The sequence below is a fragment of the Gracilinanus agilis genome, chromosome X (genome assembly GCF_016433145.1).
Source record: "Gracilinanus agilis isolate LMUSP501 chromosome X, AgileGrace, whole genome shotgun sequence".
Lineage (NCBI taxonomy): Eukaryota > Metazoa > Chordata > Mammalia > Didelphimorphia > Didelphidae > Gracilinanus > Gracilinanus agilis.
Window position 1 is genome coordinate 40,279,460 of NC_058136.1, and position 19,393 is coordinate 40,298,852.

Below are 19,393 nucleotides of genomic sequence, written 5' to 3' on the forward strand. Positions count from 1 at the left end.
ATGCAAAAGGTTATTAGAGAAAGGATAATCAGCCAGTCTTCCTTTTCAGTGAGAATAAAAGAAGAAGAAAAGGGCTTAAGTTGAAATAAGATGTAAGAATTCTTTGTATCACAGGATGCCACGGTCAAAGGATTTGTCACCTACTCGCCAGCCCACTGGTGGTGGGTTTCTAGATGCTTCACTGGCTGGTCCTTAGACAATACACACGGTCTGTCAACTGGCCTGAACTGAAAGCTTTTCCACTAGGAGAGTCTCAAATAAGCCAGGGTCACTTCCATCCTGCGCCAAGGCCTCCTGGGGGAAACACTGGACTGAAAAGGGTGGTGGGCCAGTTAGATGAGATTAAGGGAGAGTAAAAAGCTCAAGGGCTGCTATCTGATAAATATGGAAAGGGCTAGAGGATCCTTCTAGGTCACTGCCTTGGGTGGGTCCTCTACAAAAGATTTATGGGAGGACATGAACAAGCACAGCATGGGCATGGGAAGCCTAGATGGGCAGCAATGGGCACCATTAAAGCAAGACCCGGCTCAATGACCTCATGGATTCATTCACTGATACTGAAGGCAAACCCGCTGAGCCCTTTAGACAGACTAGATGATTTGGGATCTCCTTTTCTAGAAAGATTACAGGAAATAGACTCCTTATATCTGTTTTATGTCACACACATTGTGTCCTCCATAGAAATCAATGTGAAGTAACCAAATTTATCCTAATATTTGAGACTCTGGCCTTACTCACGTTCAAGTCCATTGATGGAACTTGGATTGTGGGGAGGCGGGGGGGGCACGAGAAAGGACAGACTAATTATGTGTGTGCGTGTGTGTGTCTGTATGACACACTATCTCAAAATCTTCCTCTCCTGTCTCCTCATGGTGTGGTGGACATTAAGCTGGTTTCTTGAGGGCTCTGGGGGTGGGGTGCATTCTTTGAGAAGTCCTGACAACTTCGGAAGGCTGCAGGTATGGGTCCCACAACAGACACTGTACCTATGTCATCTGAGGGTCCAGACATGGAAAGAGTTGTTACTGGGTTGGCCACAGGTCAATGAATTGTTTAACATATCCTAAAGACAGCCTACAAAACGGTAGGAAGTTTGGAAGGGTGGAAGGAGTAGCCATGCTGCTGAAAGCATGGCCTCTGACAGTATTAAAGAAATGTAAGCATATGTGTTCGAACACAAATATGTATACTTGTACCCTGGGTGCATCACCTAAGGCTAAGCCTCAGGCTACCCCTTAAGACTAAATGAAATACCAGATGAGTGTCAATGGAGAGATTTCCCAGCCCCGGGGTCTTCTTCATGGACAAAAATCACAGACCCTTCACAAATTCACACATACATTTTGGGGTCGAATCAATTTTACAGCTCATTCCTGTGGAGTCAGAAGGAGACATGTGTGAAATCTCAGGGGTCAGGCTTGGTTTTGGTGACAACATGCACAAATACTTAGGAGTGTTTGATTTTTGAAATTACCAAGGCAGCCGCCTACATCACTGTATTTAACCATGCAACTCAATTCCACACTGCCAAGTCACAAAGCACTGTGCGCTTGGGGACAAGTTGGCATTTACCTGTATCAGGTCTAGGTAATGCCATCTGGTGCTCAGGAAGCCAAGTCTTTTCAACAGTGAGTTGCCATCTGGTGCCTGCTAATAGAACAATTGGGTAACATGCCCAACTGGCCTGAGTGCTCCATAAATGGCATCCAGGAAATTCCAAGGCTCCTGATTAACAAGAGTGGGGCAGCTTTGGGATGATGGCAGGCATCCTTGGCCAACGGCACTGTACACATTCTACATGGAGAGCGTGCGGACTATCAGAGGAACTAGATACTAAAACTGCAGCAGCTTACCGGGACTTTTCCCATTTCATAAAGCTCAACCAATTGAAAAACGTGATAAAGGCAGTGATGAGGGAAGGAGATTATTGCAACATTTTATCCAGCCCAATTCGATTAATTCAGTAGTACAGTGTGAATCCTACTGATATTTGCCATTTGCTGGGATCAAGGATTCCCATAAAGAGTGAGTCTAAGCTTTTACAATAGTTAATGCTTCTGTTTCTGGACATTTCATAATTTATTAGACTTTAAGGTGCTGAATTTATCTTCCACAGTGTTTCTCCTGCCCCACCCCAGACATTTTGGTAAGAGAATGGAAGTATAACAATTTACAAGATATAATTACATACTAGTCAGTACTTCTCTAGTTCAATCTCTTGATTTAAACGACATTTTCACAGGGGTCCAAGAATAATTCCCCACTCATCCAGGCTCAAACTGGTTTTTCATGTTCCCATTCAATTCTAAGCTCACTTTTCCTGAGTACAAGTGTGTGTGGATTACAAGGAGAGGAGAGAGGGAGGTCACAAAAACCAGGCTCGCCAAGTTTCATCGTCTTGACAGGTAGTGTTGAAATACCTTTATTATTATTATTATTTTTTGCATTCTTGGTTCCCTGCTCAAAGCTACTGTTCAAAATAAGCCTCTTCTACAAAACAAAAGGAAAACAAAATCTCTCCAAAATTAGACATTTACGTATTTCATGGCTGTACTGCTAAAAATTAAATAAAGCTTTCCCCATAGAGCTTCCTCAGTTTACAAAAAAACCCCAAACACTAAGCTTTTAAATCCCATATTTCTTTTCACTCTAAATTGCAGCCATTCTATCATGTCCATCCTTCACAGAATCTGTCTGCTTCCCTCAATTTGTTTTTCCAACCGAAGGATATCAGGCAACAAAATGCAGTTATCTTGAAATGCACACCTGTTAGGCAGCCCAAAGGCTGCAGCCTAGGCTGCCCCCCCTATCCCCCACCCCTCCTCCGAATCACAAACTGTCGGAGGCATTTTTCTCTGATAAAGAAGACAGACTGAATGAGGTATCATCAGGCTCCGGCGAGGTGTGATGGAAATCCAGCTCTTCTAATTCAGGAGGTAAATCTGACAGCAGGGCCTAGGTCAGAAAAAAAATCAATTTTTTTGGATTAGTATATGGACAGATTCTCCTAGGTTTATGTTAAAAGGTGCAAGCATCTCGTTGTGATTTATTCCTAGGGATTTAGAGAAACAATCCCCTGTCTCCGTGGTTCTCTGGTGAGGACAGATCAAATTCCTTATCTAAAAGGGAAATTTTCATCAACAATTTAATAATTATAAGGGAAGAGACGCTGAAGAGCACGGATCATGCAGGAGTGGCACTCTGGACAAAGGGGAAATCAGGAGGGAAGATGAATAACCATTTTCAAACAAGTACTTTGGAGAGCTTTAGGCAGCTTCAGTCCTGACTAGTGCAGCAGGGTCTGATAATCACCATTAAAGAGCCTGAAAATTGTAGGCCTTATTAAGCTCTGCCAGTATCAGTTATACTCTTCATCACTGAGACAATTTTCATTTCATTGCAAACTATTTTACATTTTGGTGAGAGCTTCATTCAGCAGATGACTATTGCAAAATGGACTGGGACAAACCGAAGCATCCCAGACATGCTTTCCTTAGGCTGTGGCCCAATCCACAGGTGACCCAGCAACCTCCTGGGATGTAGCCACTCTGGCAAATCCAGATGGTTAAATGATCCATCTGTACCCATGTGTGGCAAATGGGCTGCCTGAGCAGACCACCAGGGATTCACCCCTGTCACTGGCCAATTGCTTTGGCAGGATGCACAGAGCTGGTGTCTGCCCACTCCAAACAAATGGCCTTTATTTGGCTGGCTTCTACGTGGCCATCTTGCCATCAGGGCTTCGAAATCAAGGGGCCATTTGGCCACTCCCTCGACTGAAAACAATCTAGTAGATTCAAGCAGTTTCCAATCCTTAATCAGGTCTTGGGTACTGATTAAGGAATACGAACAAATGAAATAACGGCCATGTGCGAAGATACAAGATCTTCTGGTGAAATAGGGCGGGATCTAGTTCCTCCTTTTTGAAGGTAAAGTCCATTTTGGCCTACCATGCAGGAGGTTAGGAACACACTCCTTTGGCCATGCTATGCAGCCAAAGGGTAGCTCAGTTACTTTAAGACCTCTGTGTGGAAATGAGGCTTTCATTACTGGAGCAGGGCTGCCATTTATTTTTCTCAGTTTAAAAGTCTGAACTTCTGGCTGAAATGGAGATTATCGATAGAGAAAGGTCATCTCCAAAGTGCGACGTGGCTTCTCAGATGCCGTATCCCAGTAACGGGATGCAGAGGCTTTCATCTCCAGCATGTTGGTTAACCTCTAACCAAGGTCAGATACAAGGAAGTCATTACTGGCACTGGCTAGACAGAATCTGTGCAAAATAAACGATTGGACTTCGTTCAATTTGTAATTGCCAAACATCCTCATTAAAGAAGGCAAACCACTGCAACAGACACTAACGAGACCTTTTGTTAAGATTTGCAGGAGAGATAGCAGGGGCCAAAAGGACGTGAGACAACTGCATTATCGAATCTAGGAGTAATAATTTCAAGTCTGGGAAGAGGATTATGCATTTGTTCAACACTGAATTACCCATGGCTGACTAATGTCAGTGTCTTGTGAAGTATGAAGACTTGGGTCTCAGAGGCAACATGTCTCTCTATTTATATTTATATATGTATGGGGAGGGTGTGTGTATAGAAAACAAATCAAACTGAGTGCTGAGGCATAAAGTTGACTAAGAAGCGATTTTCAATGTCTTGCTATGACCTTGATTTTAAAAAAATCCCTTAGAATCAATACTGTGTATTGGTTCCAAGGCAGAAGAGTGGTAAGGGCTAGGCAATGGGGGTCAAGTGACTTGCCCAGGGTCACACATCTGGGAAGTGTCTGAGACCAGATTTGAACCCAGGACCTCCCATCTCTGGTCCTGGCTCTCAATCCACTGAGCCATCCAGCCGCATGCTATGACTGTGAATTTTAATATCAACACCCTAGATAAGTTTTTGGACTACTGTGGCTGCTTGCGTGACAGAGCAAAGAAAACACGCAGTTGACCTTATTGATTACTGGTCCCCCTTCGATTGCTGTAGGTCTTGGGAGCAGAGACAAGTGGATTCTGCCCAAGCTAGTGCCCTATCAGTCTCTGTAACATTCATATGGGGCCAACACAGGGGTGGAGGGGGATGGCGAATTGAGGGGAAGGCAAACTTTGTGATAGTAATTGCTCTTTACCCTTACTGTAGAGGTGGAAGAATCAAAGTTCAGGAAAGTGGGCTGACTGGCCAGGATCACATGTTTTTATTCATATCTGTATGCATGTGCATACACACACTTCTATAACATGTGTACATTTCCTTGACCTCTTTTGTTCTTGCTTTTTTTTTTCTTACACAATATTTAATTCCCACTATCCCTGCCCTTTCCCCCAGTGAAATGCAAAACCAGCTAACAAACACAGCTGGTCACATCTGAGCGAATACGCAACATTTAGCACCTACAGACTCCCACTTCTTTACCAAAAAGACAGAAAGAGGTTTTATCGTTTGTCATTAGGAACCAACTTTTCATGATGCCTTTTGTTTATACATCACATTCCCCACTGAAGACAAATAGCAAAGAAAAACAATCAGTACTGTGGCTGTGGCTGGCAATGCCTATAATATATTCTGGGGCAACGGTATGGTGCTCTTTGTCATACCTGTAAGGTAACCTGAAATCTCCCCTAGACCAAAGTTTCTCTGACTTTTTCAGCCTCCAAACACTCTGTTGGGGCAAAGATTCTGTGGATCCATCACCAAAGACAAGCAAAAGAAGCCACCGGGATTCATGGGAAAGTGATATTGCCTTCAAGGAGGCACTAACAAGATTGGAGCTGATTTGAAAATTAGTAAATGTTCAATTTATTCATTCCTTTCGGGAACAGAACGATAGCCAGGTGGCAAGAGAAACACTAACAAGACAAGAGGGCAGACCACGGCAGACCACACTTTGAGAACGCACTTCTTCATTTTTTCAGGTAATAGTTGCATGCATGGCATGTTTCCACACCTCTAGCTTCCCTACCCAAAGAAAAGAAAAAAGGGAGAAAGCTCGACTCGCTTGAGTTCATTCTGCTATTGTTGGTAATAATAATAATGATCAGCTCACATCTATATAGTGCTTCACAGTTTGCAAAACACTTTCCATAGATTGGATGCTCACGACATCTCCAAGAGGTAGGTATTATTACTATGCCCATTTTACATATGAGGAAACTAAGGCACTGAGAAATGAAGTGCTTTGCTCAGAGTCGCAAAGCTAGTAAGTATCTGAGGCAGAACTTGAACTGAGGCCTACGTAGTCTTTGCGGCACAGAACCTAGGCCCCACAAGACTTTGTACCAGCTTCCTTGTTTTTTTTTTCAACTAAAAAGGAATTTGGGTGTTGTTCATGGATTTATACCACTGGCGATTCCAAATTGACAGCATAACTAAATTCACTGTGCTATAGCTTTGGGGTCCAGGACCACATTCCAAAGGTCAGTCCTAGGATTGGGTCACATGGTGTTCTTTATAATTATTCAAAATGTATAATGCTTCTGGGCTCACATTCTGAAGCACCATGATTACCCCTCAGACACCTATACTTTAGATTTCTGGAAACAAAGGAATTGCAGAATCCCACTAACATACATGCAATTTAAAACAATGCACTTGAACCAAGATGGCGGTAGCAATTAAAGGTTGATTGGACTGGGGCCATAGGCAGGTGGCAAAGTGGAAGAAGATAATGTTTTTGACTCTCACTAGTGAGTTAACTCTTTGGCCTTATGTTCCATGGTTGAAGCTTCCTCTAAAATACATAGAGAAGAATTTGTAAGGGGCTTGGGCTGCTAGGCTTCAAGAGCTATGGAATGGCCTTCTGCATGATGTAAGAGGAGAAGAATACTGGGTTTGGAGTCAGAGGACCAGGTTCAAATGCTTGCTCTGCTCCATACTAGCTGCGGGACTTTGAGCGAGGCACTTTCCATTCTGGGTCTCATTTCCTTATCTCTAAAACAAAGGGAGGGGTTGGACTAGATGGCATCTACAGAATGTTCTCACTCTAGGTCTACAATCATCTGATCCTCTATTTTTCTGGGATGGGCTAAGCCATACACTGGATGAACTGTCAGCCTAGGATTTGATGAATGAAGGATACTTTGGAGGACATTCCTTGAGAAATGCTTCTTACCCCTTGAGCTTCTAACATATGTTCTATGTTTTATCCCAGATTAGTGGTATGACATATGGTAACATTTAGCTTCATTTTAGTGGAAATGAATTTTGTGAAAAATTCATCCTAGTAAGATTAAGAAATTGCTAGAGGGGGCAGCTAGGTGGCTCAGTGGATTGAGAGCCAGGCCTAGAGATGGGAGGTCCTGGGTTCAAATCTGGTCTCAGACACTCCCTAGCTGTGTGACCCTGGTCAAGTCACTTCACCCCCATTGCCTACCCTTACTACTCTTCTGCCTTGGAATCAATACACAGTATTGACTCCAAGATGGAAGGTGAGGGTTTAAAGAAAAAAGAAATTGCTAGAAAAAATTAAGAGAGGACAAAGGTCTTTACTTTGGCATTCAAAAGAGAAAAAAGGCAATGGCACCCACCGATTTGGAGAATGGCTAAACAAAATATAGCTTATGAATATAATGTGATGTTACCGTGCTGCAAGGAACAATGAAAGAGGTCATCTGGCATAGGTAGAGGGCTATGCGTGTGGTGGGGAACACCTGGATTTAAATCTTGTCTCAGACACTTGCTGTTTTATGTTGAAAAATAACTGATATGCTTCTCTTGCTATCCCAAGACATTACACATTCTACTGCAATGAAAAAAAGGTGATGAAAATGATGGCCACCAGGCATTTCACAAAATCCTTTGCTGTTTCTTTTGTAATGAGTGTTACTGAGCACAAGGCATATACCAACATGAAGCTCAGCAGAGGCAAGAGGTGAATGAGGCTCAGGCCTGGCATCCTCTTCCTCCAAAGTCTCTGGGGTGGTCAATGCTCCCAATAACTGCATCCTGGAAAGCACCCCAGGCAAGGTTAACCTCTACACTCAGAATTTCCTGGGTGGATTGTTTTTGGCCCAGGATGACTTTGTTTTAAAGGATGGCCTGTGATCCCTACCCAAAGGCAAGGATCCAAATTGATCAAGTGGGTTGGGCTACCATCTTGTCTTTCCATTAATGGACTGTGCAATAGGCCTTATGATAGAATGGAGAAAATTATGTTCCTGGGCAAAGGATAGGAAAGGGAAAATCATAGCATAACAGACCCCGCTTTGGTGCAAAAGCAGAATAAAGAATAGATGTGACAAAACGTACACCAAACTAGTAGGGTGTACCACCTCTCATCATGATACACTGCAGCCTCCCAGTCTCCTCTCTTACCTGCTGTTGTTCTTTATCGTCCGCTTTCATGGCTAGTATCAAGCTTCTCACAAATGCCTGGAGTTTAAAGTACTTTTGTTTCTGAATCTCTAACTCATTTTCCATGAATCTGACTTCTTCGTTCTGCAGGCCAAAACAGAAACAGCCCCAACAACATTAGCATATGTTAAAGGTGGAAATTCTAAAAATCTATCAAAGCAAAGGGACAAGGGAGAAAATCTAGTTCTAACAGGGGAGAATATAATGAAGAGAGCTAAATGATTCCAGTGCTCAAAGGTTGTCCGTTAATAGAATCGCCATAGAAAGCATCCCTCAGGGTAAAGATAATCAAGTCTGAGTTTGCAAGGTCAAAAATCCTGTCACAAGTGAAATCAGTAAGAGAGAAGGAAAAACCACAACAAAATGAGAAGCAATTTCGTTTTTGGAAAATCTCCCCAAACCTAATCAGCACTTAGATTAAGATTAACAACAGCCAGACCCTTATTAACTGAGTGCAGAGAGGCAAGGTAGAATCTCATAGCCTTCTTAGTAAAATGAGGTGCTGGCAACAGCTAACTATATCACCCTTGCACAAGGTGGCCTGGGAACCATGATAGAGATTGAGAGGGCTGCTTTGGGAGCCTGTGCATAAGGCTGAGGCCTGGATCTTCTCATATACTAAACTGGGGATCTATCTTCTCCTCAGTATCCACAGCAGTGGGGTGGAATGTGGTCAGGAGGCTTCCATTCTAGATTTGGCCCTTATGATTCTGAGCAAATCATTTCCTAGGAGCCTAGCTTTTTTTCATCTGTACAATGGGCACCACACCTGAGCAAAAATGCACTGAAGAAAAACATTTCTTAAAAAGTAGAATTGGCCAAATGGAAAAAGAGGTTCAAAGCTTACTGAGAAAAATAATTACATATAAGTTATAATTGGGCAAGTGGAAGCTAACGACTCCATTAGACATGAAGAAATAATACAACAAAGTCAAAAGAATGAAACAAAATTAAGAAAATACAAAATATCTCATAGGAAAAAAATCTGTTCTAGAAAAATAAATAAAAAGATAATTTAGGAATTATTGGACTACCTGAAAGCCAGGATCAAAAAGGAGCCTAGACATCATATTTCAAGAAATTAGCAAGGAAAATTGCCTTGCTATACTAGAACCAGAGGATGAAATAAAAATGGAAAGAATCCATCAATCACCTCCTGAAAAAGATCCTAAAATAAAAACTCCCAGGAACATTATAGCCAAAATCCAGAGCTCTCGGGTCAAGGAAAAAATATTGCAAACAGCCAGAAGGAAACAAAATGAAATATTGTGGAGAGAGGATAACTCAAGATATAGCAGCTTCTACATTAGGAATGGAGGGCTTAGAATATGATATTCTAGAGGGCAAGAGAGCTAGAATTATAGCCAAGAATAATCTACCCAGAAAAACTGAGTATAAGTCTTCAGGGGAAAAAAATGAGTATTTAATAATGCAGAGGACATTCCTGATCTGTTTCTGATGGAGAGACCAGAGTTGAATAGAAAATCTGACTCTCAAATACAAGACCCAAGAGAAGTATATAAGGTAAACATAAAAGAGAAATCATAATGGATTTAATAAGGTTAAACTATTTACATTCCTACATGAAAGATATTTGTGATTCCTTTGAACTTTGCCATTATTAGTGCAGTGAGATGGAGTATACATGATTACAAGTTTTTTCACACAAAGAAATACAGATCTAAAGGACTGGAGAAATACTAATTATGGGTAAGCTGAACCAACATAATAAAAATGACAATTCCACCTAAATTAATTGACTTATTCGGTACTATAACAAACTACCAAAATCATTTTATGGAGCTCAGAAAAATAATAACAAAATTCATCTAACAGAACAAAAGGTCAAGAATATCAAGGGAATCGATAAAAAATTAAAATGTGAGCAGATTTCAAACAGTATTATAAAGCAGTAATCATCAAAACAATGTAAAAAATAGAGTGGTGGATCAGTGGAATTAATAAAGAACAAATATACAAAAGTAAATGACCATAATAACTTAGTGTTTAACAAACACAAAGATCCAAACTTTTGGGACAAGAATTCACTATCTGACAAAAATTCCTGGGAAAACTAAAAAACAGATCGTCAAAAACTAGGTAGAGAACAACATCTCACACCATATACCAAGATAAGGTCAAAATGGGTATAAGATTTAGACATAAGGGTGATATCATAAGCAAATTAGGGAAATGCAGAATAGTTTACCTGTCAGATCTATGGATAATGACAGAATTCATGATTAAATAAGAAATTCCGAGTATTATGGGATATAAAATAAGCAATTTTGGTTATATTAAATTAAAAAGGCCTTGCACTAACAAATCCAATGCAATCAAAATGAGAAGAAAAGCAGAAAACTGGGGGAAATTTTTATAGCAAGTATCTCTGATAAAATGTCTCATTTCCAAATAGATAGAGAACTGAGTCAAATTTATAAGAATACAAATCATTCCTCAATTGATAAATGGTCAAAAAATATGAACAGGTGGTTTCTAGAAGAAGAAATCAAAGCTATCTATGGGCATATGAAAAAATGCTCTAAAACACTACTGATTAGAGAAATGTCAATTAAAACAACTCTGAGGTACTACCTTATTCCTATCAGATTAGCTAATATGACAGAAAAGCAAAAGGACAAATGTTGGAGGGAATGTGGAAAAATTGCGATACTAATACACTGCTGATGGAGTTGTGAAGCGACACTACCATTCTGGAGAGCAATTTGGAACTATGGTCAAAAGGACCATAAAACTGTGCATACCCTTTGATCCAGCAGTAGCATTAGTACATCTGTATTCAAGACATTTAAAAAGAAAAGGAAAAAGACCTATATGTACAAAAATATTTATAGCAGTTCTTTTTATATTGGAAAAGAATTAGAAATTGAGGAAACACATTAATTAACGAATGGCTACATAAGTTGTGGCATATGATTGTGAGGGATTATTATGCTATAGTAAGAATATTATAGCTGTAATAAGCAGAATGGTTTTGGAGAAACTTGGGAAGACCTCTCTGTACTGATGCAAAGTGAAGTCAGCAAGACCAGGAGAACATTGTACTCAGTAACAACAATATTGTATGACAGTCAATTGCGAATGTCTTAGCTATTTTCAGCAATACAATGACCCAGGACAATTCTGAAAGATTTACGATGAAAAATGCTATCCGCCTCCAGAGAAAGAACTGATGGAATCTGAATAAAGACGGAAGCATACTTTTTTCACTTTCTTTTAATTTTTCTTTCTTTTTTCTTGGTCTGTGTTTTCTTTTGCAACATGGCTAATATGGAAATGTTTTGCATGACTGCACATGTATAACCTATATCAAATTACTTGCATTTTCAAGGAGGGAAGAGGGAGGAAGGCAGGCAGGGAGGGAATCTGGAACTCAAAAAATTTTTAAAAAGAATGTAAAAAATTGTTTTTAAATGTAATTGGAAAAAATGTAAAAACAAAACAAAACGCCAGTGTTGATTAAAGCTGTAAAAAACATACTAACAACGAGAGTTTCTTGGCATTTGGGCTGTCTTGACTGAGATGACCACGGGAAAATCACATTCAGTGCAAGAAATGTGTTGGTGACACCATTTACTGTACTGCCTCTGGGATTTGCCTTTTTGGACAGCTTGATCAGAAATAAATCATCTACACAAACAGAGTTCCTTATCAAGAAGCACTTTGTATTGACAAGCAGGGTTACTACAAGCTTGGCAATAAAATTGTACATGTCCTGCTTCTAGCAGGCTGGCCTCATTTGAGGCCACTAGTCTTTATTGGTGGTAGTTGTCAAGGCAGCAGTATTAGTAAGGTGCTACCCAGGAAGACTTTTTCAATAAAGCATTATTATCTACCATTTGGTCCTTAAGCAGTTCTTTCTCAGCTGTACTCATAATCCATTAGAGATGACTTTTAAACAATTAATTCACGTTTACAAAGGTTACAGAATTTTGCAGATTCGAGGTCCCTTAGTTTTCAAACAAATTCTAAGGAGTCATGTAAATGTTTTGAAAATATCAACAGTTTTGAAATTATCTTCTAGGCCCTTCCAAGGGTTGTCCCTTGCAAATATAACGCACATTTTCTAGATTATCTGTAATTTGTTATGTGTAACCTGAGTAATTTCTGGGAAGAATGAGGGGTTTGTGGGAGGCACTGACGACTGAGTTGCCCACACCACAAGGAACTCATTTGTCCTGCTGCTAAATCCTCTCAGTAAGATGGAAGCTCTCATCCAACAAGATGACCCATAGGAAGCAAAGGAGGCAGCTTTTAGTGGCACAGTGGATAGAGTGCTGGGCCTAGGGTTAGGAAGGCCCAAGTTCACATATAACTTCAGATGTTTCCTAGATGCGTGGCCCTGGTCTCTGTCTGCCTGTTTTCTCATCTATAGCATGGGTATAAAAACAGCCCCTGCCTCCCAGGGGTATTTCACGAGTCAAATGGAAATAACATTTGGAAAGTGCTAATCAGCGCTTGGCACAGCGTAGGTGCTTAATAAATGCTTGTTTCCTGCCTTCCTTGCTGACTCCATCACTGAACTTGCTTATAGCTGCCAAAGCGGAGGCAGTTTTTTTGACCCAGATAATTGGGCTTCAGGGCCTTTGCCCACCACCCTGCAATCACACAAGGACTTGGACTTGGCTGGACACTCCTTCGCAATATGGGTTTCCAAAGCTACCACTCAGTCAGAAGCTTCCAAATGTCTAAACTCAGTATCAATGGGTAGCAATGAGAGAACACACAAAGAAGGTATTCTTTCCTTTTGTAACATGGAATCCCAAGAATAACATGTAGGTTCAACTCAGTGCTCAGAACAACAACAACAACAACAACAAAAGACTCTGAGTAATTTATAATTAGCACCAAACAGAAAAGCTGAATCGATTTCAGACCAACTAGTGCTTGCATCACTGAAGGGGTTGGGGGGAAGAGCCTTCCCAAGATGACACGGTGCTACATAAATCAATGTTAAACTGAAAAACAATTACTTGTCTAGAGGCGCCAAATAATTCTGTGTGCTTGTAGGGGTGCGTGAGTGGGAGTGGGAGTGTGTGGTTTTTATGCTCACAGTGTAATAATTTTTTTAAAGCAGTGTAAAGGTAAAATATACATTATGATCCTGTACAGATTAGGCTGTCAAAAACAATAATAGGCATTGCAATTTGATTTTCAATACTGCCTTCCTTGGGGAGCAGGGCAGCAAGGTGCCGAAATGAATGGAATTGGCAAACATGCCAATACAAGTTCTCAAATTCTCTGGATACTCTACATGTACTGGTGTTTGTGAGTTCCCACAAAGTCGTTCATGGGGTTATGGAGGAGGAAGAGAGGACTCAAAAGCCCCTCCTCCCCCAAGTAACAGTGAAACAGCTCATTGTTTCCTATAGCACCTGCTACAATGAAAAGGGCCGGGATACTAAATGCCCTTTGCAGCCTGGCACAAAAACGAATTGGCATAACTGGACTATATAACCTCCTCGGGGCCAGGCCTTCAAACTTCCTCAAGCAGCTTGAAAGCCTCAGGGAAAGAAGCCTTAGCAACTAAGCTTACTAAGTACCTCCTGGGCCCACTCCTATCTGCATTGCTGGAGAACCACTTTACAGCTGGACAATGTGGCCCTCTGACCTATAGTCAGAGACTGTGCAGCTACAGGGGACCTTCTATAATAGCTTCTAGTTCAACTCCCTTCTACAGACAGGGAAACTGAGACTAAGAGAGAAAAGACTAGCCAAGTGATTAATTGACTACAAATGGCGATTAATGACAGATCCAGGACTGATTCCTGAACCAATATACCTCTGCCTCTGCCAAGTGGTGGCTAGTGGGGCTCCGTCAGCTTCCAACTTGAGGTGCTGGAATGAACCGCACAATGCCCAGGGCTCAGCATACTGGAGGTGCTTGCTCTATATTTCTTGATTCGTTGAATTACCCGTAAGAGGAATTGTCCCCTAGAAGTGCTCAATCTAATAATTCTTAGGGAAAGACAACTTTGAGTAAGCACATGATCAAACTGTCCTCCTTGACCTGCTTTGCAAAGATTTCTTAAAAGACAGTTTCCTTCTGTATTTATGTTCTTCAATATTTTAAAACCTGATGTGTTAGGAACATTTGGAAAACAGAGTCTGGCCAATGAAATAACTAGCAAAACTGAAAAGATTTTGTAGAAAATGACAGCTGCTGCCTTTTCCAATTAAATGCTACTCTCAGTTAACATCTTGTGGTTTCCTAGCTCTGCTTTGAACACTAAAGGTGCTCAAAGGAAAGAACTTTGGGACAGCAAAATATAACCACAGAAGGATCCAAAGTTCTCCCTGGGAGGAGGATTCCAATTCGCCAGGGGATAGCACAAACACTTACGTGGCCAACATATGGACATAAAGACTGATCGCTGATGTCAAAATTTAATAAAAACAAACAAAGTTATGTATGGCATCCTGTCACAACAAGCCATTCAGTTCAGCGACAACTGACATTAAGAAAAGGTCACCTCTATTCATATTCATTCTGTAGTCTCCATAGCCATTAAAAATGCTCTGAAGATTCTTTTTTAAATGCCCCATAGAATAGGTAAATTATCATATAAAGAAAATAATTTTCTCTTTAGAACAAATTCTATTCCAAGACAAAATTACAAAAGGATACGGAGGAACTATCTCTTTTTGTTACCCCAAATTGCAATGAAACAGAAAATATCACGGCACAAGTGGTTCCTGTAGCACTCCCATTGAAAAAGATCCATTTTTTTTAAAAAGAAGAAAATAAGAAAAAGATTCATCTTGATACAGATATGATGATTAAAAAGAAAAAAAAAGTCTGGCATCATGAACTTGTCTTCGGTCCCTTCTCCTCCCACTGTCATCAGTAGTCCATGACCACTGGTATCACCAAAGTCTATTTTCCTTGGTTCCCTAATTAGTACCAAAGTGGGTTGAGGGAGTTGATGAGACACCTTGGGGCAGTGAACTTCCCAGAAGGGAATAGCACAGGCATGGGGTTGTACCGTGAAAGCCTTGGGGTTATGGAAATGATTAGTTGTTTATAGGTTGCATCCCGCCACTAGTAGATGAGTTCCTTCAAGACAGGAACCGTATTTTATTTTGTCTTATATCTCCAGTGATTGATACAATGATTTGTACTCAGGAGGAGCTTAACAGATGCTTGTCCAATTGTTTTGGATAAGATAGGTCTGAGAGTTGGAAATGGAGAATTCAAAATAACTTTTACTGAGACGAAAGGATATCAATGAAATTAAGACAAAAAAATACAAAATCACTTCTACCTTATAATCCAAGAGAGAACTCATTTGCTCCACTTCTGAATTACTTATCATATCACTTTCTTCATCATCAATTATTTCTATTTTCTGCAACATAAGTAGAAAAGTGCTAATAAATGCATAAGGTTATTGCTATTGTATACACCCTTCCCAAGTACAAGCACATACAAATCAATTTTTTTTATTATCTGTGTAGGGATTATTCACTCTGGATAACTGGAATAAACTTTGAATTCTCGGCTGATCTCTGTACTACGGAGGACCATTTCCCTGTTGATTTTCATCCATACATGCTGACGAAAGAAAGTCACTTGAATATGAAGATAATCATGGAATCTCAGGATTAGAGGGTCCCTAGTAGTCATCTAGTTCAACTGTCCATTCAATGCAGTGACCGCTCTGTAGCCCCAGAAATCAGCAGGCTCTACTTGAACGCTTAAAGAGTATGAGGAAGCTCTCTACTTTGGGTCTCCATTTATTAGTCTGTTAAATGAGGAGGACTGGACAAAAAGATCGCTACGGTTCCTTCCAGCTCTATCAGATTCCGCGATACTAAGCCTGCCATCTCCCAAGGCAAGGCACTTGCTCGGTTTTGGACAGCTCTAATTGTTAGAACCCTCTTCGTACTTTTGTGTCAAAAAAATCTCTCCCTCCAACTTCTGCTTTAAAGTAGCAATGATAACAAGTTCAACTCAGCCAGAGTACACTCTAAAGCCAAAGAGACAGGATTGTTATTATCTGTTATTTTCGATGATCCATGCCACTGCTTCTTTCCATTAGGCAAGATAATTGAGAGCTGCCTGTACAATTGAAAGGGGCTTTTAGGATGCAATGCTGAAAAAAATGCCTGATAATTCCTTTCCTTCAGTGGCCAATAACCACCAAACAAAGAGAGGAATAAAAACTAGAAAATACCAAGCTCTGGAATTAAGGTATTTGAACCACGGCACTGCGCGCACAGTAACGCACTCAATAAATATTTGTTGAATGATTGGATCTGCCTCTCGCCAGAAATCCAAACTGCCAACAAAACAAAACAAAACAAAACAAAACAAAACAAAAAACTCTGGCCAGAGAGGCAAGTTTGCTAAGAACTGAAATTTCTGGCTTTGGGTTAAAACAAACAAAGGAGTCATACATAAATTCAGGGCCAGTTCTCTCTCTCCCTTTAGTACATGAAAAACACAAGTCCAAAAAAACCCAACAGCCTCCAATTCTCTCAACCCAAATGGAGAACTAAATTAAAGCAAAGCCAGGTCTGGTCACTAGGCAGCCTTTAAAAAAAAGAGTGCATTAACAGCAATATGTCATAGGCAGAAGCAGAGATGAGGCTTCCCACCCAGCAATATATATGGTGATTAAAAGTCATAGGCAAAGTTCGAAAGATCATATTTGATATATTGCCTATGAGGATACAATACCATTATGGGGCCTGTGACCTGAAGGCTTCTGAGTCAATAGGATGGCTGCAGTGAAATTGCTTTCTGCTGCTGCCTGGAGATGAATCTAATGTTTTGTTTTCTGTTATAATCATAATAAACTTGGGGCTTAATCATGGAGGCTCTCATTGGACTCTGGAGCTGGTCCTTCTTTTTTTTTTGTCTGTATCGGGCTCTGGGAAAAGCAATTGGGAAATTTTACTGTTGCCTAACCTGTAGGGAGTGGGCATGGGCCACCCTAGAGATTTCAGCCCACAAATAGACATTCTAAGGCTGGGTAATTTGTCATCCATAAATAATTGGGGGCACTAAAAGGGTACAGGCAGAGGCGAGCAACCTTTGAAAGTTTGGAGTTTGGTCTTTGAAAATCAATTGTTCTTGAAAAATTAGGTGCCTAAGTGACTGTGAGTCATCCCATGCCATGACTTCATTCATTATCTTCAAATGTCTGCTGCAGAGGAGACACAGCGCAGAGAGAGGCAGGCTACAAAACAGGCATTTCTTTAAGGGGGAAGAGTTTTCTGTCTGCACAGCCTCCGATTGGCATCTTGCAATGTAATGGAAATCTATAGCATGGCTCTGCTATTTATGCTACGGGGAGATTACCCCGTGGAATGTAAGAATGTTATTAACACAATTCATAACCGGGGGGGGGGGCAGGCAGGGAGAGAAATCATGACTACCTACCTGAGAAAAAATAAACGACTTTCCCCAGAACCAAGCAAAAATGTCTTGCTTTTTGTTGCCCCATTAAGGGCTTGGTGGATATAGTATTCAAGTAGAAAACAGTTAGTGTTAGCCCCCAACAGCATCGAGACCCGTGAAAAACAAACTGTGACTCTCTTCTTTGTTTAGAGATTTGAGGGGTGTGAGTGTGGAAGTAAACTAAAAACGCTAACAAGGGTTTCCTTTGCATAGTGCTTTTTGGTCAATCCTCATAATCATAGGCAAGAATTATTTGGCCTTGTTTTCAAGGGTGGGGTGGGGAATGGAAGCTCAACAATGGCGGATTGGGGGTTGTAGAGGATCACAGGCAGCATCTAATCCCAGTCCCTTCATTTCAAAGATGAAGAAAATAAAGGCCAAAGGAGTTAAGTGCCTTGCCCAAGGTCACACAGCTAGGAAATGGCAGGGGAGGGACTGGAACCCAGGCGCTCTGAAGCCAGCCTCTTCCCATTGCCCAATGCTACTTTCCAAAACAAGTGCCCAGCTAGCAGCAGCAGAGTCAGCACTCAGATGAGCATCGCTTTGCCTCTAACCCAGTGCTCATCTTGGAAAGGGGAAATGATTCTAATGCTAAAATCTACTGGGGGGTGGTGATGGGATATATCAATAGAACTGCTTTCAGAGAATCACAGGATCAGAGAGTTGGAACGGGTCTCAATGGTTATCTAGTTCAAAGCACACTTGAAAGGAAGCGTTGCTCTGATATACTGACACGAGGCCATCGTCACCTCTGCTAGAAGACCCGCCAGGAAGAGAGTACTAGAACTGGCATTAGGACCGTGCTTTAAGGTTTCCAAAGCGCTTTACAAATATCATCTTACTTAATTGTCCTCCCAACAACCTTGGGAGGTAGGCACTACTGTTATGTCCACTTTGCAGTTGAGGAAACTGAGGCAGTCGGAGAGGTTCAGTTCAGTGACTTGGTCAGGGCCACATGTGCTGCTATCTGAGGGGGCACATTTGATTCCAGGCTTCTTCTGACTCTGGGCCCAGTGGGCTCTCCACTGTGCCACCTAGAGGCCACTACCTCCTCTGGTGGCAGCTCCTCCCATTTTGAGGCTATTGATCAAGTTTTTCCTGACATAAAAAGCTTAAATTTACTGCTTTGCAACATCCAAACATGGCTCCTGGTTCTGCTTTTTGGGGCCAAACAGAACAAGTCTAATCTCTCTAGTATGATGGCTGCCTTTAAAATATCAGAAGAGAGCTATCATTTTCCCAGGCAAAAGGCCTGTATCCTGGTTGCCTCTTTCTGATGCCCTCTAGCTTACTTACCTAGGTCTTTATTAAACTGAGGTACCCAGAAGTGAGCACAATACTACCCAAGTGGTCAAATCGGCAAAGATTAGAGGTCAGTCATCTCCTTATTCCTAGAAGTTTGGCTTTTCTCAATGGAGGCCCAAATCACATGGGCTTTTGAGGTTGCCCTATCACATACTGCTGACTCCTATCAAATCCACAGGCCACTCAAACGCCTAGATTTTTTCCCAGACAAACTTCCATCTAATCATGCCTTCCTCAAGGAAGCCAATGTACTGAACTCAAGCGTAAGCCTTTACGTTTCCCCTTAGTGAAGTTCTAGTATATTTAG

At 41.2% G+C, this 19,393-nt stretch overlaps 1 protein-coding gene across 1 annotated transcript in view; it reads right to left on the minus strand.

Annotated features, from left to right (window-relative positions):
• Positions 1-2,829: 2,829 nt before the first annotated feature.
• The window catches only part of HDX (highly divergent homeobox), a 73,424-nt gene continuing 56,860 nt past the window's right edge, over positions 2,830-19,393 (minus strand). The window contains exons 7-9 of the mRNA XM_044682548.1: positions 15,641-15,724; positions 8,316-8,438; positions 2,830-2,955 (exon numbers count right to left, since the gene is read on the minus strand). Of these exons, the coding sequence (XP_044538483.1) occupies positions 2,830-2,955; positions 8,316-8,438; positions 15,641-15,724 (333 nt within the window). The remainder of the gene's footprint in view (positions 2,956-8,315; positions 8,439-15,640; positions 15,725-19,393) is intronic.